The 24,625-nt window shown below is 36.6% G+C and overlaps 1 protein-coding gene across 1 annotated transcript in view; it reads right to left on the bottom strand.

The window, feature by feature from the left end:
* Nucleotides 1-24,625, bottom strand: part of SLC26A7 (solute carrier family 26 member 7) — a 445,736-nt gene that overhangs the window by 136,592 nt on the left and 284,519 nt on the right. The window contains exon 5 of the mRNA XM_033125821.1: nt 11,311-11,475. Coding sequence (XP_032981712.1) covers nt 11,311-11,475 — 165 coding nt within the window. The remainder of the gene's footprint in view (nt 1-11,310; nt 11,476-24,625) is intronic.

The following is a 24,625-nucleotide window of genomic DNA, read 5'->3' as shown; positions in this document are numbered from 1 at the left end:
CCTTGGTATATCAGTGTTTCATAACTGTGTTCCTGTCAACGTGTGGTGGTGTCTTGCTGAGTGGCGTTCATTATTGTTGTTGCGTGTTTTTGTGTGTTATCACAAGAATGTCTGAGCTTGAATTCAAACAATGAACAAACATTAAGTTTTTTGTTAAACTTGGCAAGAGTGGAAGTGAAATCAGGAATATGTTAGTCCAAGTTTATGGGAATAATGCCATGAAAAAAACAGCAGTGTACAAATGGATTAAACGTTTTTCTGAGGTGAGAGAACACATCACTGATGAAGAGAAGTCAGGGCAGCAAGTAACAAGCAGAACAGATGAAAACATTGCCAAAATTCATTGAATGGTGCATCAAAACCATCAGCTGACTGTGAGAAGCATAACAGACCAAGTAAACATAAATAGAGAAACAGGAAAATCTTAACTGAAAATCTTGGCATGAGAAAGGTGTGTGCATAAATTGTCCCGAAGGAGCTCAACAATGAACAAAAGCAAAGGAGAGTTGAAGTTTGCTAAGACCTTTTGGAGAGGCAAGATGATGTTTGGGGCCATGTTATCACTGGTGATGAAACATGGGTATACCAATACAACCCTGAAACAAATTGTCAAAGTACACAATGGAAGTCAGCCAACTCTCCATGACCAAAAAAAGTTCTGTCAATCCAAATGAAGAGTCAAAAATGATGTTGCTAACATTTTTTTATATCAGAGGGATTATTCCTTATGAATTTGTGCCAACTGGACAAACAGTTAACCAAGTTTACTGTTTGGAAGTGCTGAAAAGGCTTTGTGGAAAAGTTAGACAAAAACGACCTGAGCTTTTCACCAACAATTCATGGATCTTGCATCAGGACAATGCACCAGCTCACATGACACTCTTTGTGAGGGAGTTTTTAGCCAGCAAACAAATAACTGTATTGGAACGCCCTCCGTACTCACCTGATCAGGCTCCCAATGACTTCTTTCTTTACCTGAAAATAAAAGAAATATTGAAAGGAAGACATTTTGATGACATTCAGTATGTCAATTGTATTACGATGACAGCTCTGATGGCCATTCCAGAAAAAGAGCCCCCAAATTGCTTTGAAGGGTGGACTAGGTGCTGACATTGGTGCATATCTTCCCAAGAGGAGTACTTCGAAGGTGACCATAGTGATATTCAGCAATGAAATATGTATCACTTTTTATAGGATGAATTCATGAACATAAGTGTCAGGTGACATATTTAACATTATCATTAATACTGTAACTCTTTCAGACAAAGAAAATATATTCAGTTAAAATGAAGTCTTGCTGGGTGATCAGAGTAATGTAGGTAATGCAGAGTCCCTTTTGTCCACACAGTGAAAACAACAACAGCAAGAATAACAACAAACCACGTGTGTAATCAGATACATTAAGGAATACATTAAAGGTCAAAGGGTTTTACTTGTTATCTTTTTTTTACATTATTTTATTGTACTCCACACCACTTTGAAAGAAAATTAGGTACTACAATATTATAGTTATCTGAGACGCAAATTATATTTTTCCTCTGTGTCTCTCTATTTTGTAGATGGTAACTGTTCACAGAATTCCTACAAAAAGGAAGAAACAGTTTCCATTTCTCAAATCCAAAATGCTACTCAGTGAAATATATTCTACAGGAGATGGGGTTAGGGTGATGTTAAGAAAAATTTGTTCAAATGCTTTATCATAATCCAAGGATAAAATTGAAGGTATTGTTAAGATAATTTGTCAGGAAAAAAACAAAAAAATCCAAATGTTTTACAGCATTTAGACGATTATTACTTACATTTTATCCATGGTATTAAAAGTATGCCATGGCAGTACTTGTGTAGAAAAAGGGGGAAATTGCAAAACTCTCAAGCCATACCAAATTTGCTGTATTGTGCATTTTGAGAATAAGTGTTTTCCGTAATAAAAATGATCACCTGAGAATGAAACGAATGAGAAAAAATACCCAGGGGTTTTTAGGATTAAACTATAATTTATAGAGCAAAGTATGTCTCATAAGATGCTCTAGAAGAACCTGGGGTGGGCAGAAGCTTATTATAACTAGCATAAAGAACACAATAGAAAAGCAAGTTAATAAGGAGTGTCATCCTAATGACTCTCATGTGGACCCACATAGAGAAATCACAGTTAAAGCAGGCTCATAAGAGATGGGTGGGATATAAAGATAGAGATAGGGAAATGGATAAACACACACACACACACACACACACACACACACACACACACACACACAGGTCTAGGCAACCTAAGCACACATTAAAATTTCCCATTTCTAGTATAAATCCAGTCATCTAAGTATGCTGTCACACATTAAGCTCCCGTAGATAAAAATTCCTATTAAGGGTCATTCACTTCCCAGATCTCAGATAATCAAAGACAGTTTATATCTGTATGGATAAATAAGTAAGCTATTTCACCAGAACTGACCCATCTTTTTAATAAAACAGGAATTTAGCTCATTTTAAGACTTAATACTAGTTCTTTAATTTGACCATTTATTATAACGACACAAAATAAAAAATTAAATATGTATAAACAAATTCATTTTGAGATATTTCAATGAATGAAAATAGCCTATTCTTGGTACATGTATTACTTATTATTTTCTTTAGAGGGGAGACTTATCAGAAGCACTTAACGAACATTTACACACACACACACACACACACACACTCTTTATTTATATAATGTGTTTTTATTTGATTTTTGTTTTATTGACAGATTCTCAACTCTTATAATTGTGTAAGGCAGATAGTAGGTATTGAATAAGTATTGTTAAATGAATGAATACTTTGGTCTAACATAGTAAGAGTAGCCATTAATCTGTAAATAGGAGTAGATCTTACCCTGAATAAGCAGAATGACAAGGAGAGGAAGGACCCAGATTATGCTTCTCTCACTATCAATACTTGGGCTATGTCGTATTAAGAGGATTGTAGTTATCATTTATTCATGCATTCAATATGTTTTATGGAGGTTCTATTATGTGCAATGTATTGAGCTAAATATTGAAGCTGTTTTTGAAGTAAACTTTAAGTAATCCACCTTTGATATAGTCGATCTGATCCAAATAATCAGATTTTTAATACCTTACCTTTATAAGAATGAAGCAAAATAAAAGCTGAAAAAACTCATTTTCAGGATTTATTTAAAGAAAAAAGGGAAATCATACCCTTTCAATAATTTCTGGGGTCTTACCCATTAAATAGTTTCTCATTGTACAACTGCTACTGAAGTTCTAAATAAGGTCCTGCATAGAAACACCTGTGTATAAAGAAAAATATAAATTGTATACACTCTGTTAAACTTCATGAGGTAAAGGAAAAGATCTTAATATTTGAAATATTAACAAGTGTTAAAAACTAAATGGACTTTCTGCTCTATAATCAATTAACCAGAAAATTCTATCAAAATAACCCTTTTACCAACATTCTGGTTGCTCTACACTTTGCTGTTATAAAATCTCAATGAGATAAAAAAAATATTTTAAGTGTATAATGATATCATGACAATTCTTCAGTAGCAATGATGAGCATATTTTTGAATTATCTAGAAAGGGACCACATAGAATATTCCAATATATATTTCTATGCCAAATAGAACATGTAAACCCTTTAGTATTATTACTTATCATACCTGTGCTACCATTGTATTAAGAATCTGTCATAAATAAGTTTGTGTTTCATGATAGAAACAACAGAGTGATATTACAATCAGCATTTTTAATGTCTGTCAGCATGCTATTTTATGGTTGGTATAAAGTACTAATCTGCAATCAACAATTCTTAATTCCCAATATATGACTTTGAATAAGTCATCAACCACAAAACCAGGAATATCTCCAGGAAAAAAAATGGTAACATTCATAGATATTTACTACCATGTGTTCCAACTATGATCTGAAAATACATTTGGCATAATCTGTTCATAGATATACATCTAAAATCTAATGACAAGTGCCCTTATAAGAGACAGAGAGGAGAAGACATGAACAAAAGAGGAAGTCCATGCAGAGACAGATGCAGAGATTGGAGTGATGCAGACACAAGACAGGGAATGCCTGGAGCCACCAGAAGCCTGAAGAAACAAGGAAGGATTCTCCCTAAAACCTCCAGATGGAGGAGTATGGTCCTTCTGACACTGTGATTTTGGACTTCTAGCCTTCAGAAATGTGAGGATAAATTTATGTTTGTTAAGTAATCAAGTTTGTGGTGATTTGCTATAGTAGCCACAGTACACTAACAATTACCAACTCAAATACATCTCACTTCTGAGACAACTCAAAAAGGGTATACAATCTTAATTGTGTTCCCCTAAAATTCATATTTTGAAGCCCTAATCACTAGTACTTCATAATGTGACTTTATTTATAGATAGAGCTTTAAAGAGATAAATAAGTTAAAATGAGGCCATTAAGGTAGGTCCTAGTCCAATCTGTCTGGTATCCTCATATGAAGAGGTGATTAGGACATACAAAGAGACACAGGGATGTGTATGCATAGAGGGAATATCACGTGAAGAAGCAGGAGGATGGCCATCTACAAGCCAAGGAGCGAGGCCTCAGAAAACACTACTGCACCTTAATAATATTTGACTTCCAGCCTCCAAAATTGAGAAAAAATACATTTCTGTAGTTTAAACCACTCAGTCCATGGTAGTTTGTTATGGCAGCCCTAGCAGACTAATACAGAGGGCAAAGGGAACTTAGAGCTTTTGCCTTTAGAATTATATATGTGCCTTAGTAAATTTCCTCCTCTTTAAGTTAACCAAAATAGAAATGTTTTAAGACACAAAATGAAACTAAACAGAAAGTTTTTATTAACAGTTACTAAATAATTAGTATCATTAAAAGAGACAGACAACTAATTATCTGTCACAGATAAATAGGCATGGTGGATAGCTATGGTAAGCATTTCAATTAAAGTGCCTAACAAAGGCAATATTTAGAAGACACTTGTCAGAGCCAGTAAAGGCCTTAGAAGTCAACAAGTTATACACATTAATTGTATATATGTACAAAGCAAGGCTCCAAAGACTAGTGATTTACCCCAGGTGACTTAACTTATGAGTGACAGAGTCAAGACTGACACAGTTTCCCTGAACCTTAGACCAACACATTCGTCATTTTACCAATGCCTCACTCACTGTTCTCTCCTTTCTGTACAGCAAATGATTTCCCAAACTTCCCTGATACTTCCTTTTTCCTTGGGTTATAGAGGGGAAATGCCATCTCTTTGAAGGAGCATGCAGTATATGATTTTGGTTGTTAGTGGTGGGAATCAGTGGCATCTGGCTGATTTTCAGGCAAAGTTCTTCTTACCCCTGGCTTTGTGCCTTCAACATCAGCAGTGGAATCATGTCAGTAGAAGGTAAGTAATAAAATCTTCCAACTTGATTCTAAAGTCTTTCAGTACAGACTTTAGTACAGGGTCCCTGTGAGTACAGGGACCATTATCATTTTTCCTTAACATAAACATATTTCGTGAAAGTCTACTTGTATCTACATACTGTGCTTCCCTGAAAATAAGACCTAACTGGAAAATAAGCCCTTAGCATAATTTTTCAGGATGACATCCCATGAACATAAGCCTTAGTGCATCTTTTGGAGCAAAAATTAATATAAGACCCAGTCTTATTTTCGGGGAAACACGATAGTGCATTCATCCTAACTCCTTCTTTCCACCCTGAACAGAGAAGAATTTTTATATTTTCCCTACCTCAAACAGATAGGGGGAGGGCAGATTGGGATAGAATTATAGAGACTGTTTAAACTTCATCACTTTCTAAAAGAGTGGAGGAACTAACATTTCCAGGAAGAATGCTAACCATCTTATATTCAATGAACCATTTAATTTTTTCAATTAATATAAGGTGAGCATTATCATTTCCTTTTCACTCCATCACATTACCTGCCTTCAATTACACTAACTGGTTTTCTTTATTAACAGTGAGATTATCTTGTTCACCAATTTGTTTGTTACTTTACATCCTTTCTTACTTTACATCCCTGCTCAGTATTTTAATAAAACTCCATGGGAACAAGGAAGTTATTTTTCAACTGCATCCTAAATGCCTACAAGGTGATCAATAAATATTTATTGAGTAAATCTATTCTAGTGGTTCTTGAATCAAAAATGCATACTAATCTTTTCCAATCCATATGTAGCTTATAAAATATCCCCAGATTATTCTGGTGAACATGTTTGGTTTTGTAGCCTCACATTTAGTCCAACTCTCCCACTTTGCAGGTGAGGAGACTGAAGTCTGCTGTCAGCCTAGTTCTTTAAAGCAGCTTTTGAATCCTTGGAGCCTTTAAACATGAGCCATGATTGCCCAGACATGCTTTCTCCCTGTCCCAACTTGTTTTCAACTTGATTATATTTTACTTCCACCCCTAAACAGATCTAAATTCCTGCTCGGGGGTCCTGAAAGGCATCTCTGATCCTTCCAAAATTGATATTGTACAAGTTGTCTCTGTTCTTAAGAATTTGATGTCTTCTCTAAACTTTGCCTACATATCATTATATCATTAAACATTTTAGAATAGGTATTGTTAAGATCAAGCTTGTGTTGGAGAGCCTGTGGAGAAAAATGAACCCTCATACACCGTTGGTGGGAATGCAGATTGATGCAGCCGCTATGAAAGGCAGTGTGGAGGTTTCCAAAAAAAACTAAGAATAGAATTATTATATGACCCAGCAATCCCTCTCCTGGGTATATACCCAAAAATCTGAAAACATTTATCCATAAAGATGTATGTTCTCTGATGTTCACTGAAGCTTTATTTATGGTGGCCAAGACATGGAAACAACCAAAGTGTCTTTCAATAGATGACTGGATAAAGAAGATGTGGTATATATACACAATGGAATACTATTCTGCCATAAGAAAAGATGAAATAGTGCCATTTGTGACAAAATGGATGGATTTTGATATTATTATGCTATGTGGAATAAGTAAGACAGAAAAAGTCAAGAACCATATAATTTCACTGATATGTAGGATATAAAACTGAAAGCAATAAAGGAACAAGACAAACAAATAAAAAAAAACAACTCATAGACATAGACAATAGTTTAGTGGTTCCCAGAGGGTAAGGGGAGTGGGGGGGGGGTGGTAGATGATGGTAAATGGAGTCAAATATATGGTGATAGAGGAAAACTGACTCTGGGTGGTGAACACACAATGAGATATATAGATGATGTATTACAGAATTGTGCCCTTGAAACTTATGTAACTTACTAACAATTGTCACCTCAATAAACTTTAATAAAAAAAAAGATCAAGTTTCCCAAATCCTTCTACTTCCTATAGTAGTGCAAATATAAAAACAAGAAAAATAGTAAACTGAAATCTCAACCCCAGCCTGTGTTTTCTTGAGTACACACAAAACCCCCAAAGTAAGAAAAAACACATTCTATTATTTTTTACATCATTATATGCAATTGTCTGTTTTGTCCTCTGTTCTATACTTCTGTGCTGAGCTCAGCTCTGCTAGTTTACATTCCATCAAAATGATCCAAGTGCAATTTCAAATTTACATTATCATCATCAGATTCTACACCAAAGCTCACTTTCCAAATGTTCCAATGTAAGCTATGCATGACGCAAAATTTCTTCCTTTCTTTTTTTTTAATTGGAGTATATTGGGGAACAGTGTGTTTTTCCAGGACCCACCAGCTCCAAGTCAAGTTGCTGTTTTTCAGTCTAGTTGTGGAGGGTGCAGCTCACTGGCCCACGTGGGAATTGAACCCGCAACTTTGTTGTTAAGAGCTTGCTCTCTAACCAAGTGAGCCATCTGGCCACCCCACAAAATTTATTTCTTAATGTAATGCTCTGAACACCACAATTTTTGACATAGTAAGCTTTGGAAATAGAGTATAAATTACCTTTTTGTAAGGGAAATTTACATTTATTAAGGAAGTCTCCATTTGTAAGGGTCTCCCTCTCTGTACCAGGAAGAAAAGGATAACAAAATTACAAGAGACTCTCATCAATGGAGAAGTCACCAACTAAAATCTGCATAACAACATTACCCTTGTTTACTGTACTTTTCCTGGTAACCTTCCCATCACTTGCCTATCCCACACCCTTCTTCCTTTGTTTTAGAAAAGATGGTATTTAAGCCCAAGTTCTAGCCACCTCTTTTGAGTTATTCATCTCTGAATTCCTCTTATGTATATATGAGATATACACGTTAATAAATTTCTGTTTGTTTTCCTCTTGTTAATCTGTTTTGTTGTTGTTGTTTGTTATAGGGGCCAGAGATGAGAACCTAGAAGAGTAGAAGAAAAATATATTTTCCTCCCCTACGATATGAAATTAAGGACTATGAAGTTTGCTAGCTTTCAAGTTAATTAACAAGATGTTAATTTTCTTATAAAGCTCCAACAGGAATGACTTCCTGAGCAGTCACAGATTTTAGGTCAGCTTCAAAAAGAGACCAAGAACAATACACTATTATGAAAATATATTGAAACTGGCCACACCTTTCTCTGTCAGGTTCAAGTGGCTTTTAGTAACCAATTATTGGGGTTCCAGCCACCAATTTTGACCAGGCCTGTGATTTGATTCCTACCAGGGTTCACAATACTGAAAGTACGTGGTTGAATATACTGTTGTTCAAGTCAACCACAATCCCAGTGGATGGCTTTCATTAGAACTTGGCAACATATCTTGCTCACAAAAATATTCTAGTTATTTTTTTTTTTCTAAGCATGCCCCCAAATTATATAATATTCAATTGTTTATAATACATTAAATTAGTTTAATGTCCAAAACCACATTTAGAATACCTGAGTCTCCATGAAGCTGGCTGACATCATTCATTTGCCATGCCCCAGTGATTCTGAGATCCATCCCACCCAAATTTTGGGAACACTCAAGCTGCTTCCAGTGGATTTTTCATATAAATCACCTTCTTTGGCTTATGTTGCACACTTTCCTAGGGCCTCTCAGGGGTCCCTGGAGCCCAGAAAAACAGCATCTGGCTTGAGCATGTCCTATAACTCTGGCTGAGTAGCCCAAAGTCTGGCACTAGTGGCAGCTGGTCTGATTTGTGAATTGCCCTCCTGAGGCACTTCAAAACATGGCACGAGTGGTGGCCATCTGTGAATTGCTTTGTGGTTCTTGCCAGGTGTCCCCAAATGGAGCATGAGTTGTGGCTGAACTTGACCTGCAGCAGGTTCCCTCCCAGATGGCCCTGGGGCTGGCAGGCCTACTGGCCAGCTTCGAAACAAGCTGCAGCATAACCTACCTGCCTCCAAGGATGATGCACCCAAGGGGTGGATTGGACAGGCACCAGAGCCATGCTAAGGCAGGTCCGGCTCTTTAGCAACAGCGCCTGCACCATAACTCCTCCACTGTAGTTATGGCCAGTTCTCACAACTAATGAGCCCAAGGGTCTCCCTCCCATTGATGTGCAAACAGCAACCAAGGCTGAGCTACAAGAAGAAAGCACTAAAACACACACAAAGGACACAACTGGAGTGTGCAGCTCAGGTGACCAGGAAGACTGTGCCACTGAGCCCCACAGCACTCCTAGAGTAAGGCCACTCTACTAAGACTGGTAAACATAGAAGCCCTACCTAGTACCTAGAAAGAAACACAGGGAAGCAGCCAAAATGGGGAGACAAAGAAGCATGTCCCAAATAAAAGAACAGAATAAAGCTCCAGAAAATGAACAAAACAAAATGGAGACAAGCAAAGCGATCTACCAGATGCAGAGTTCCAAACACTGGATATAAGGATGCTCAGTGATCTCAGGGAGAAATCCAACAAAGAAACAGGAAACATAAAAATGGAGGCAAAAAAAATAAAAAGGACCAGTCAGAAAGAAAGAATGCAATAACGGAAATGAAGACTACATTACAGGGAATAAACAGTAGATTAGATGAAGCAGAGGACTGAATCAGTGATTTAGAAGATAAGGTAGCACAAAACACCCAATTGGAACAGCAAAAATAATTTTAAAAAATGAAGAGTTTTCTGGGACAACATCAAGCATACCAACATTCACATTATAGGGATGCCAGAAGGAGAAGAGAGCAAGGAATTGAAAACCTATTTGAAGAAATAATGATGGAAAATTTCCCTAATGATTGAAATAATGATGGTGAAGGAAATAGATATAGTAGCCCAGGAAGCACAGAGATAAGGGGCTTATATCCAAACTATGTAAAGAACTCATACAACTCAACAACAACAAAAAAATACAATACATTAAAAAGAACCCAATTTGAAAAATGGGCAGAGAACCTGAACAGACACTTCTTCCAAGAAGACAAACACAGACTGAAAATAAAGGTATGGAAAAGATATTTCATGAAAATAGAAACAAACAAACAAAATCTGGAGTAGCCATATTTATAACAGACAAAATCGACTTTAAAACAAAGACTATAGCAACAGACAAAGAATGACCTAGTAACCGCACTTCTGGGTATTTACCCAAAGAAACCCAAAATGCTACTTTGATGGGATGCGCTCCTCCACATGCTCATTGCAGTATTATTCACAACTGCCAAGACATGAAGGCAACCTGGGTGTCCCTGAATGGATGAATGGATAAAGAAGAGGTGGTACACATATACAATGGATTATTACTCAGCCAAAAAAATTAAAAAAGAATGCAACGGACCTAGAGAGTATTTTGTGGAGTATAGTAAGTCAGACAGCAAAAGACAAATGTTATATGATTTCACTTATAAGTGGAATCTAAAGAACAAAATAAATAAATTAAACAGAAACAAACTCATAAATACAGAGAACATATTGATGGTTGTCAGAAGGGAGGGGTGTTGCGAGTGGGTGAAAAATCAGAAGGGATTAAGAAGTATAAATTGATTGTTACATAGTTATGGGGATGTAGGGTATAGCATTAGGAATATAGTAAAAAATATTGCAATAACTCTGTATGGTGTCAGATAGGTACTAGATCTATCAGGGTAATAGATGGGAGGGGGATTGGGAGCAGGGTGAAAAGGTGAAGGGATTAAGAAATACAAATTGGTAGTTATAAAATAGTCACAGGGATGTAAAGTATAGGGAATATAATCAGTAATATGGTAATGATCATGTACAGTGCCAGGTGGGTACTGTTGAATAACTGCTAGACACCTGAAACCAATATAATATTATATGTTAGCTATATATTAATAAAAATCCTAAGAGATTGTATTTAAACCCAAGTTGTTTTAATATAGAAATGTCTCAATATTATAATTACTCAAATTCTACTCCGTGAGGCACACACAAAATATATGAACAAAGACATATGGAAAACTTACATAAAAGAATCCAAGTGGCCCAGATATATAGGGCATTTTCATTCCCAAGAGATACTTGACTTGTGAAGTCACGACGTGGGTGGCAGCCCCAGTTGTCATCGCGCTGATCACAGGCTCTGTAAGCAGGAATGTAGCACTGCCCAGTTGTAACACAAAGATGGCCACCTAATAGGACAAAGGAAAATGAAATTTCCCAAGGTTCCTAGAGGGATTAATATCTAACATATTTTTATTTTCATTTCACACAGACATAGAGAACTAATGTGAAATGTGTTTCTAAATTTTTGTATGTTCAATATTTTTGAGTCTTCTTGAGAACATTATCAGATTCTAAGACTCCAAACATTATTAGGTACAATGTAAGTGCTTCAATAAAAATTAACATATTATTTTTTACAGACAATTGACTTTCTTTTTTTTCTTTTCCTAATCATACAGGTTACCAAAAAAAGGAAATATGCTCAAATCAGTTACTACATGGGGCTCTGTGGAGAAAAAAAAAAAATCAAATTTGCATTATCATATCTGCAATTTCTAAAAAGTATCTAAAAGACATGATTCATTACTTTACAGCCAGTCAGCTTAAAACTGCAAAAGCATTGAGAAGAAAAAGTCATTTCTTGACTTTTCCCAGTTTCCAAGAAATGGAAACATACTGTTTTGACTAGAGACTATGTCAAGTAGCATTAAAGGGCCAATATTAATAAGAAGATACCAGGACTTATTTGCATATGGAGAAGAGCAAAAGACAGAGATAAGTTAAAGGGTATGTCTTAAGAAATATGAACAAGCAGAAATATCATTTTTCTTAAACATTTCCTTGCTACTCCTAGCATCATGCTTCATGGCAGCATCATTCATGACTAAACAAAATCATCAACTCTGAGTTGAAGCTGTGCATTGAGTTCTGCTGGGTAAAAGGTGACATAGAGAATCAAATCTCTCTTCTCTCACTATTAACACAGCAATGATTAATGTTCTTCCTTTACCAGAGAGAGAGCTTTTACAATTGTGTAAACTCGGTCATAGAAACTGCAAAAACAAAAATCCACTATTTTGAAATTAGCATTAAATTACATTCATGAGTATCCACACTGGAAAAGGGACATAAAGTGGGTGATGTTGATATATCCTTTCAGTGTGTTAATTATAATATTTAGGTCAGGTCTTAAAATTCTTATTCAAAAATATGATTAATGGGCAGCCATTTGGCTCAGTTTGTTAGACTGCAGTGCTCATAACACCAAGGTCGCTGGTTCAATTCCCACATGGGCCAGTGAGCTGTACCCTCCATAATTAGATTGAAAACAATGACTTAGGAGAACTGACTCTGAGTGGAGAACACACAATGTGATTTATAGAGGATGTAATACAGAATTGTATACCTGAAATTTATGTAACTTTACTAACAATTGTCACCCCAATAAACTTTAATTAAAAAAAAACAAGAAGAAAACAATGACTTGACTTGGAGCTGATGGGTCCTGGAAAAACACACTGTTCCCCAATAAAATACAAATAAGATTAATTATTAAGGAAATCAGAGGAAAGAATAGCAATGAGATCTACTTATATCAAGAGGTCATAGTGATAAAAATGAGAAGTGCTATCTGGTACCACCACATCCTAAATTGCAAAATACGTAATTTCTATCACATGCACTGCCCCTTGGCCAAAAGCAGTAATGTTCTAAATTCATATTAGAATGGCACTCAAACCTGAAAACTTAAGTTCTGATCTTGGCTCCACCATATCCTAGCTTTGTGAAATAATATATGAAAGAGCTTTGAAACCTGTAAAATGCGCAACATATGTGATGCATTAGAAACATCCTGAGGAGTCATAATTATTTACACAGTGAGCCAGCCACCAGCTTTGAAAATATAGAAAGGGCCATACCACATTTTCCAACTCTGGAAAACTTGGAAGAATTTATCAGTGCAGAAAGAAATGTATTTGAATAGTTTGCAGTTTAGCAGCCCCCTTTTATTCAAAGTGTAGTAAAGAAAATAATATGGATCACAAATGTAGAATTCAGGCAATTTGTTTCTATCAACATAGGAAGCCAAAGCAGCAGCTTGTGTTACTAACATTTTTTCAGAAACTGCGTTGGCTTGTCAAAGTAGAAATGTTCTAAGGGAAATATGTAATCAATAAATGGTGTAAGTGCTAATGGAAAGCACTGATATTCTTGGCAACTATTGATTCATAATCTGTTGATTTTTATCCTGCAAACACAGTCAGTTAAGAAAAATATTGAACTATTTCTTTCTCTAAGCATATCTTTACTAGTAAATTAGTGTCAATTTATGACATTAACTCTTACATGCCATGAAGATGAAATCAGCATATTACTGAAGTAAGATGAACACCAGAGAGTTGGATTTTCATTTCAGCTAAATACAGCATACAAACAATACAAATCTCTGAAACTGAAATCTGTTTGTTAACATGGAATTTTATGCATACGAGTACATGGTATGTTGAAAAGTTCTCATTTGTATGCTAAGAATTTCTATCTTCATTTATTTTGAGAAGCAAACTTTTGGGAGTCATTGTAGAGACCATCACCATTTTACCTTCTGTTTTTATTTGTTTCCTAAATTCAAGCACCTACTTAGAGGGGTTATTGATTTGTGATGCCTGAGAAACAAATGTCACCCAACCTGAAGTGATTCACCAATCACTTCCAGCTACCTACTATCGTCTAGTAGCAGCTTCTTTGTCATTTCCACAATCTGAATGTTACAAATGGAAGAATCCAGGAAAAGTACAAGATATAAAAAGAGTTCAACCACTTTAAATGTTGCAAATATAGGTATCTAATAGAAACCAGAAAAGATGGAGTACCCTCCTTTAAAACTTATCCAAAGACATAAAGTATTTTTATAACATTCTTCTTGTATACACTTTATGCTTTAAAAATAAAATCTTCCCAAAAAGGGATAAATCCTTAAAATGCAGAACTCTTGACTCTGAAAGATCAAGAAGCCCCTTAAGACCTAATTTCTAATAAAAACTATTGGGTACATGAAGGATGCTTGCAAACAGGTGAGATTTAACTAAAGTGAAATTACTCTCTTATGGATGACAATATTCTCCATAACCCAAGATAATGGTAAATATTTTAGGGGGAAGAAAAAGAAAGACGAGAAAGAGGGAAAAGAGAAAGGGAGAATAAAAAGAAATTGAAGAAGTTAGAGAACTTTCCACACCACCCAAATTTCAACATTTTATTCACATCAAAATTGGGGATTATCGACATAAGAAACATCCAAACCTGCAGAGAACTTTAATGAGTTTATCTGAGCCAAACTGACAATTGCCAAGAAGCAAAATCTCAATGGATTAAGAAAATGCCCTAGAGAAAGGCAGTTTTGCATCTTTTTTTATACATTAGAATCAAAGGAGGAGATAAAGGAGGGTTACATGAAATCCATTGGTAGTAGATTAAGGAGCTGGGAGAAAGCAAAGTGGGGAAATCTCTGAAACTGGAAAAAAGTAAAATGTAGAGACACATACTTCTTTTACATTGGTGGTAACAGGATAGTTAACAACATTTTATAGCACATAGAGATGGTATACCAGGAACAAGATAATAATGAGGGTTCTGTAGTCTGGTGCTCTGGTGTGGTGGATTGCGCCCTGAGGGGTCCAGAAAAAGGGATTACTATGACATTCCAAAGGTATGTTATCTTAGACACAAAAAGACAATAGACAGTCTTATTTAAAGTAAAGATTGACTTTGACTTTTGTCAAGGAAGCTACAGGCCAAGGATGTGACTACCCACCATGAGCAGCTTTTAGTTAGGAATTTTTATGTTTAGTCCACCATATTTGGTTAATTTTGGTCTCTGAGTTTGTAGGGCTACCATGCTGGCCTCCCCAAGCTTGTCAGGTTTAGTATGTGGCCCCTTTTTCATCCACATAGCTCATTCCTTTTTATCACTGAATAGTATGGAAGAGGCTATTATATTCTGAATTCCACAGCACATAACTTTATAAGTATCCTTTGTTCTTTTTTCTCTCAAGTCCTCTGGTCACACAGAAGCTTTTTCTGCCATATCCTTATGCAGCATTGAATTGTTTTCCAAAAAGGGAGTTTTGCAAGAGTGACATCCCTCTTATATATGAAGGTCAGAAAATTAAGTTCATGAAAAAGTGCTACATACCTCATTGCTGAATATCACTATGGTCACCTTCGAAGTACTCCCCTTGAGATGCTATGCACCGATACCAGTGCCTAGTCCACCCTTCAAAGCAATTTTGGAACTCTTTTTCTGGAAGGGCCGTCAGAGCTGTCATCATATTATACTTGATGTCCTGAATGTCATCAAAAGGTCTTCCTTTCAATATTTCCTTTATCTCCGGGTAAAGAAAGAAGTCATTGGGGGCCTGATCAGGTGAGTAGGGAGGGTGTTCCACTACAGTTATTTTTTTATGGGCTAAAAACTCCCTCACAGTGCCATGTGAGAAGGTGCATTGTCGTGATGCAAGTGCCATGAATTGTTGGCGAAAAGTTCAGGTCGTCTAACTTTTTCATGCAGGCTTTTCAGCACTTCCAAATAGTAAACTTGGTTAACTGTTTGTCCAATTGGTACAAATTCATAATGAATAATCCCTCTGATATCAAAAAAAGTTAGCAACATCGTTGCAACAAGTTCATGAGCTTAATTGTCAGACCTCATACATTTATTAAACACTTAATTTTGCCACGAAATGTGCTGTGCACTGGCTCAAAACTCAGAACTGTATTTTGGTCGGATTAATATGATGATAGAATGTGGAACAACTGGCCACTTAAAAGAGTAGTTGTAAGAGGGGTAGCTAAAGGAAGAGGACAAAAGCATCTAAACTAGTCACAGCAGGGATGGAGAACAGAGATAAGTGTTGGATCACCCACTAGACAAATTGGTCATATGCTTAGGAAACATAGTTTATTTTTTATTTGACTTTTTTATTGTGGAATATATCAGAAATTCACTAGACTTAATTAAGAATTATTTTTGTTTGAAATTATGTTGTAGGAATATTTCTCCGTGAGTTCCCAAATGATGTAGGGGAATTTTGAGTGAGTGAGTGAGTGATTGCTAGGATTGTGTCTCGTGAGACCGAAGAATTGAAACACGGACGCAGGAGAGGCAAAGAGTTTTAAAAAGAGGATAGTTTATTGAAAGCAAACGGTCAGAGCTCCTGAGTGTGAAGGGGTCCCGAATGGGGGTGTCCAGTGACTGAGGCAAAAGATCTTACTTTTATATCTTCCCTTGCCTGTTTGGGGAAGGGGACTGGTGCCTTGTAATGAAATTTGTCTACCAGGTTTGTTCTGCTTGCCCATCTTGAAGGAATTAGCAAAATAACCCACTCTTATCTATCAGATCTGCTCCATTTGTAAGGCCAACAGGAATTTTATGATTAACCTCAAGGCACTGTTGCGTTTTGTCCTGGAGTGAAGGAGTGATTTCAAAACCTGAAGTCTTAGAATATGTCTGTCTTGTTTATTCCACCAGGGACCTCCCTGTCTACCTAGCAACATACTAACTAACCTGTCTCAATTACATGGTTGAAGGAGGCACCATAATCTTATCAGTTCTCCAACTTTTCTAGAAAAATATAGGCTTTCATGCAAGAAGCATTGAAAACAGAACTGTCGGTATTGGACAATGACTTGATTTTCTGCCTTCCTTTCTGCCCCTGCTAAAGAAAACAAGTTGTGAGAAAGATTGGAGCATGATATTATAAGACACAGAGGAGTAGGGAGTGGCAGAAGTGGTTGTAGTTTTATTTTTCAGCAGGTGAGGGCTGGGGGACAATTGTGAAAAGACATGGAATATTTCATTGACTAGGTACCCACATTTACCCTGGATAGATCTGACAAAATGCATGACCAAATTAAAACATAATACACTCTCCTACTTCTTTTTCATTAAGAACAGTGTTACAATTTAAACAAATATAGACACATTCTATCTTCTGTTAGGGGATGGACAGAAAAAAGGTAAAAACAAAAACAACAACAAAAGCCCTCAACTTAATTTTGGTTATTTAATAAGGTGTTACTGCTAACATTTAATTGACTTTTTTCCTATTCAAATAATTCAACTTGAGGCAGGGCCCTATTGGGACCCTTGTAGTAGAACCTTCACAATGTCACTGGCCTCACCTCTCCTTGACCTATAGCTTAACAATAGATCACTCCCTGTGGCTTGAGCTTGGAACGTCCCCTGTCCCAGTTCCCTGCTTTAGAAAATTACCCTGAAACTCATGATTAATACCCTTAGAATATCGATCACATTCTCTATGGTCTAGCATTCTTTCCAGGCTACTCCAATCATTGTTCCTGGGTTGCTAATGCCCCCAGAAAGCCACAGTTGACAGAAGGAAGGCTCCATACAGACCCTGGAACCATCATGTAGCCTCTGGAGGAATGCCCAGATCTTACAACATTAGGGCCGTTTTTTAAAGTGTTAACCTGCTGCCTTCTCAAATCACCAGTGGTCTGACAATAAATGCTTATCCTATTGCCCAACTTATGTGTAGTTTTGAGCTGCACAGGCAGCCCGAGCCCCCGACTTGGCTACCCTCTGGTTTCAAACTCACATTTATTAAATACCAGCTGCTGAAATTATAGAGATAAACAGTGTCTGTTACTTTGAGACTCACAGTCCAGAAAGGGAGGTAAATATGTAGAAAATATTTCCTGGCAGATTAAGTAGTCCTATAATGTAAGGCATAAGCAGTGTCTTATTCAAGGAAGTGGGGAAATTACTTACAACCATGTCCAGAAATATCAGATAAAGGTTTTTGAAATTACTATATATGAGCTTAGCCTTAAAGGATAAGGAGGAGGCAGGCAAGCGGTGTGAAAAGAGCCTCAAAGGCTTCGAGAATGGCAGGCACACAGTTGTGAAGCTTAGGACTTTGCCCCACCACATTAGTCATGCCTAGTACACAGGCTGCTATTACTATTAAGTAGGTAAAATGTGAGAAAGAACTAGCACAATTCCTACCCCTCGAAGTTGCTGGATTGAGTATCCTTGAGTCCTTTCTCAGTATTTTTTTTTTTTTTTTTTTTTTAGAGAACACATTAACTTTATTATCTTAATATTATCCAACATTATTTCTAGTTTCATTAAATTCCCTAATGATAATATGTGAAAACACAGATTTGTTTATCAAATACTGTATCATTGAACTGAAGGGAGACATATCTGAAAACCCAGAAAGTTTTTGATGTACTCTTGATTCTAAAATCCTCTTATAGATATTATTTTTTCAGAAGAGATGATTTTTGAAGATATATATATATACACAGTGTGATTTATGGATGATGTGATTCAGAATTGCACAACTGAAATCTATGTAATTCTACTAACAATTGTCACCCCAATAAATTAAAAAATAAATAAATAAAAAAAAAAAAGAAAAGAAAAAAAATAAAAACAACAATTAATGAAAAGAAAAAAAAAATCAGAAGTGATACCTTTGTGTATACAAACTGAAAAAATGTTTTTCTCTCATTTTATATATATATATATATATATATATACATATATACATATATATACACATATTTGTGTGTGTATATATATGTATATATATATATATATATATATGAAGGTATATATATATATCTTCAAAAATCATCTCTTCTGAAAAAATAATATCTTTCTCAGTATTAATTCAGAAAGCCATGTAGCACAGCAGTTAAGAGACATTATACTGGAGTCTAACTCCTAGGCATCCAATTTCTAATTACAAGATTCTAAATAAGTCACTTTACCTTTTAGTATGTATAATGGAAAAAGTAATATTACTTATTTCATGAAATATTGATGGGGATTGAATGTACGAGATCGGACAATTAAGTTCAAGAACTCATCCTAGGAAAACTGCTGCATACTTCATTACAGAATATCACTATGGTCTCCTCTGAAGTACTCCCCTTGGAAAGTTATGCACCAATGCCAGCACCTAGTCTACCCTTCAAAGAAATTTTGCAACTCATTTTCTGGAATGGCCATCAGAGCTGTCATGATGTCCTTGATGAGAACAGAGCCTCGATGTCCTGAATGTCATCAAAATGTCTTCCTTTCCATATTTCTTTTATCTTCAGGTAAACAGAAAAGTCATTGGGGACCAGATCAGTTGAGTAGGGAGGGTGTTCCAATACAGCTATTTGTTTACTGGCTAGAAACTCCTTCACAGACAGTGCCGTGTGAGCTGGTACATTGTCGTGATGCAAGTGCCATGAATTGTTGGCAAAAAGTTCAGGTGGTCTAACTTTTTCATGCAGGCTTTTCAGCACTTCCAAATAGTAAACTTGGTTAACTGTTTGTGCAGTTGGTACAAATTCATAATGAATAATCCCTCTGATATCAAAAAAGGTTAGCAACATCGTTGCAACAAGATCATGAACTTAATTGTCAGACCTCATATGAATACATGTAGTAAACTTGGAATGGAGCTTAGTATATCAAAACATAATAAATATTATTCTTATTATTGTGAGGAATTTTCATTTTTATAATTTTAAGAATGTTATTGATGAGGCAGAAAAGGGTTAATAAAAGTGAACCTGAAAGGGGACTGCCCTGGCCTGCATCCCATCCCCAGGAACCTCCCAGATTCATTCCCTAGAAGTAAATCTAAGATGGGTAAACCCTCATAAAAAGAGGAGATAACACTCAACTGGTTTTAACTGGTTCTTAACACATGCACAAACTGCCAAAACCTGCCCATCAGTTGAACTCTAGCCTAATTATAATGCAATTAGAATGAAATAAACATAAAGGAGACGTCATCAAAATGCCGCCATGAGGTGAGCCTCTGTAAAGCTCCCCCAGAATTTACAACTAATCGAAAAACAATAACTCCACAAAGGACTCCCTGCACAGCAGACAGGCAAGACAAAGAGGCCCACTACTGAATTCACCGAAAGGTGGGCGAATTGCATGAGATGGGGAAGGAGGGAAGTGAGAAGTGAGGAGATGGAGCCGCACGGGCGCAGGACGCAGACCTAGCTCAGTGCTCCGAGCTCCCTGCATCCCGGAACTACCGCAGCTGCAGGACAGGAAAGAACTTGGACTGCTAGGGCTCCGCTTATGGCCCACAGGGCTAAGGGGGCAGCATATAACACGGCTGAACCCAACGCTCACGGCAGAGAGCTCGGAGAAAAGACTGAGGCAAGAAGGCTGAAAACGGTGGTTTAAGCCCACACTGCAGAGCAGAGAATGGAAGCCTTAGGCACTGAGACTAGCCGCCTCCTTCCTACCCTCCCAGAGCTCACTCCGCCCCCACCCACCCGGTGCTAGAAGCAGAACAGTAGCAGTGTCAGATCAAAAGAACAGAATATTTGCTGTTCTGAGAACTGTGGACCACAGACACAGATTTGCAGCCCAACTAGTTCTGGCAAAGGGGAGGGAGCTGTGGAAGCAGGACCGGCTGTGGTGGTGGTCGCCGCCATTGTTCGGGGCAACCTCTCACAACTTACCCCTCCCCTGACCCCACCTATCTGGGCGGATCCCTGCAGGAGTAAACGGAACAGGTCAAACATACGGACTCTGAATCTGGTGCAGGAAGAGCATTGGAACTTCAAAAGCTCTCAACATACCCACACGGACACTGCGCCCTGAGACCCAAGTGAACTATTAACAGAGGAGAAGCCCATATCCCAGGGAATCCCCCCAATTGTGTGAGAAGCTGGAATAGTGCAGAGAAAACATAGCACTACCGTATGAGACAAAAAAAGAGCTACAGTCGGAGAGAATATAAAACATTCTACCAACAAGTACTGGAAAACAAAAGAAAGACCTCTTCCCATCAACCTGTTGCAGAAGCCACTCCTGTAGATGTCTAGGAAGAGAAATAATAAATCAGTAATTGCCATGAATAACCAAGGCAACAAAACAGCTTAGAAAGAAAGTAAAAAGTCTCCAGACAATGAACTTAAAGATATGGAAATATGTGACTTAAACGACAGAGAATTAAAGATTGCAGTTCTGAAAAAACTCAATGAGATGCAAGAAAACACAGAAAGGCAGTATAATGAACTCAGAAACACAATCAAAGAACAACATGAACATTTTACCAAAGAGATTGAAATTTCACAAAAGAACCAAATAGAATTTCTGGAGATTAATAACTCAATAGAAGAAATTAAGAATGAAATAACCAGCTTACGTAGTAGAGTTGACCAGATGGAGGAAAGAATCAGTGACATCGAAGATAGAAACCTCGAAATGACACAGATGGGAGAAGAAAGAGACTTGAGACTTAAAAGAAATGAAAGAACTCTACAAGAACTTTCTGACTCTATCAGAAAGAGCAATATAAGAATAATGGGCATACCAGAAGGAGAAGAAAGAGAGAAGGGAACAGAGAATATATTCAAACAAATTGTTGATGAGAACTTCACAAACTTGTGGACAGAACTGGATCTTCGAATCCAAGAAACAAATAGAACACCTAATTACCTCAATCCCAACAAGCCTTCTCCAATGTTCATTGTATTGAAGCTGTCTAAAATCAACGACAAAGAAAGAATCCTCAAGGCAGCCAGGGAAAAAAAGACGGTAACCTACAAAGGAAAGCCCATTACATTATCATCAGATTTTTCAGCAGAAACTCTACAAGCCACGAGGGAGTGGAACCAAATATTCAAACTATTAAAAGAGAGAAATTATGAGCCAAGAATAATGTTATCCAGCAAAGATATCCTTTAGATATGAAGGAGGAATAAAGACCTTTCCAGACATATGGAAGCTGAGGGAATTTTCTAATACACGACCTGCACTACAAGGAATACTAAAGGATGCTATTCGACCACCATCAACAGGAACAATTTGTGGCAACCAAAACATGAAAAGAGGGAGAGTAAAGGCCTGAAGTGGAATATGGGAATGGACAAAGTAAGCGTGCTAAAGAAAATGGAATACTCTGAATATCAAACTTTCTTTTACTTAAACTTAAGGGTAGCCACTCAAGAAAAATCCAGAACTGATATATATACTGTAATAAAAGAAGAAACAGATTGAAATATCATAGAATACCACCATACAGAAATAATAGACAACAATAAAAAGGCAAAGAAACAATGGAGACACAGCCTTACCAGAAAACTAAAGATAGAATGACAGGAAATCCTCACACATCAATTAACACCATAAATGTAAATGGACTGAACTCACCAATAAAAAGGCACAGAGTAGCAGATTGGATCAAAAAAATTAATCCAACCATATGCTGTCTCCAAGAGACACATCTCAGCTACAAGGACAAACATAGACACTCCAAGCAAATAGTACCCAGAGAAAATCAGGTGTAGCCATAATGATATCAGAGGAAACAGACTTCAGGGTGAAAAAGATAACAAGAGACAAAGATGGACATTTCATAATGGTAAAGGGGACTTTACAACAAGAAGACATAACAGTCATCAATATTTATGCCCAATCAGGGAGCACCAAAATATACCAAGCAACTACTAACAGAACTAAAGGGAGAAATTGACCAAAACACAATTATACTAGGGGACCTAGATACATCACTGACAGCTATGGATAGATCATCCAAACAGAAAATGAATAACGAAATAGCAGCCCTAAATGACACATTAGATGAAATGGACATAATTGACATATATAGAGCACTTCATTCTAAAACATCAGACTATACATTTTTTTCTAGTGTACATGGAACATTCTCAAGGATAGACCATATATTTGGACATAAAATCAGCCTCAGAAAATTTAAGAAGATTGAAATCATACCAAGCATATTCTCTGATCACAAGTCTTTGAAATTGGAGATAAACAGCAAAAAGAAAGCAGGAAAAAACAGAAACACATGGAGATTAAACAACATACTTTTAAAGAACAACCAGGTCAAAGAAGAAATTAGAGGAGAGATCAAAAGATACATAGAAACAAATGACAATGAAAATACATCCTACCAAAATTTTTGGGATGCAGCAAAAACAGTTTTAAGAGGGAAATTTATATCACTACAGGCCTATGTCAAGAAACAAGAAAAATCCCAAATAAATAATCTCATGTTAAATCTTCAAGAACTAGAAAAAGAAGAACAAGTGAAACCTAAGGTCAGCAGAAGAAAGGAAATAACAAAAATCAGAGCAGAACTAAATGAAACAGAAAACAAAAAGTCAATAGAAAAAATTAGTGTGACAAAGAGCTGGTTGTTTGAAAAGATTAACAAAATTGACAAACCCTTGGCTAGACTCACTAAGATAAAAAGAGAGAAGACATTAATTAACAAAATCAGAAATGAAAAAGGGGAAGTTATCACGGACACCACAGAAATACAAAGGATCATCCAAGATTACTATGAAGGACTATATGCCACCAAATTCAATAACCTAGAAGAAATGGACAAGTTCTTAGAAACATACAGCCTTCCTAGGCTGAACCATGAAGAACTGGAAAATCTAAACAGACCGATCACCAGTAACGAAATTGAATCAGTCATCCAAAACCTTCCCAAAAGCAAATCCGGGACCAGATGGCTTCACTAGTGAATTCTACCAAACCTTCAAAGAGGATCTAATACCAATCCTGCTCAAACTCTTTCAAAAAATTGAAGAAGAGACAGTACTCCTTAACTAATTTTATGAGGCTAACATTACTCTGATACCAAAACCTGGTAAGGATAACAGAAAAAAAGAAAACTACAGACCAATATCTCTGATGAATACTGATGCAAAAATCCTAAACAAAATTCTAGCAAATCGAATACAACAATTCATTAAAAATATCATTCATTATGATCAAGTGGAGTACATCCGTGGGGCACAAGGATGGTTCAACATCCGTAAATCCATCAATGTGATACATCACATAAACAAAATAAAGGACAGAAATCACATGATAATATCAATTGATGCAGAAAAAGCATTCGACGTGATTCAACATCCATTTATGACTAAACACTTAATAAAATAGGTGTAGAAGGAAAATACCTTAACATAATAAAGGCCATATATGACAAGCCCTCAGCTAATCTCATAATTAATGGTGAAAAACTGAAGCCCTTTGCTCTACGTTCAGGAACACGACAGGGCTGTCCCCTATCACCTCTGCTTTTCAACATAATGTTGGAAGTCCTGGCCAAGGCAATCAGGCAAGAGAAAGAAATAAAAGGCATACACATTGGAAATGAAAAAGTTAAATTATCACTCTTTGCAGATGACATGATGCTATATATAGAAAACCCTAAAGACTCCACCAAAAGCTATTACAAACAATCAACGAATACAGTAAAGTTGCTGGCTACAAAATCAACATACAAAAGTCCATTGCAT

Source organism: Rhinolophus ferrumequinum, chromosome 14 (genome assembly GCF_004115265.2).
Source record: "Rhinolophus ferrumequinum isolate MPI-CBG mRhiFer1 chromosome 14, mRhiFer1_v1.p, whole genome shotgun sequence".
Lineage (NCBI taxonomy): Eukaryota > Metazoa > Chordata > Mammalia > Chiroptera > Rhinolophidae > Rhinolophus > Rhinolophus ferrumequinum.
The sequence above is the reverse complement of the archived record's forward strand: the minus strand, read 5'-3'. Positions and strand labels throughout refer to the sequence as shown.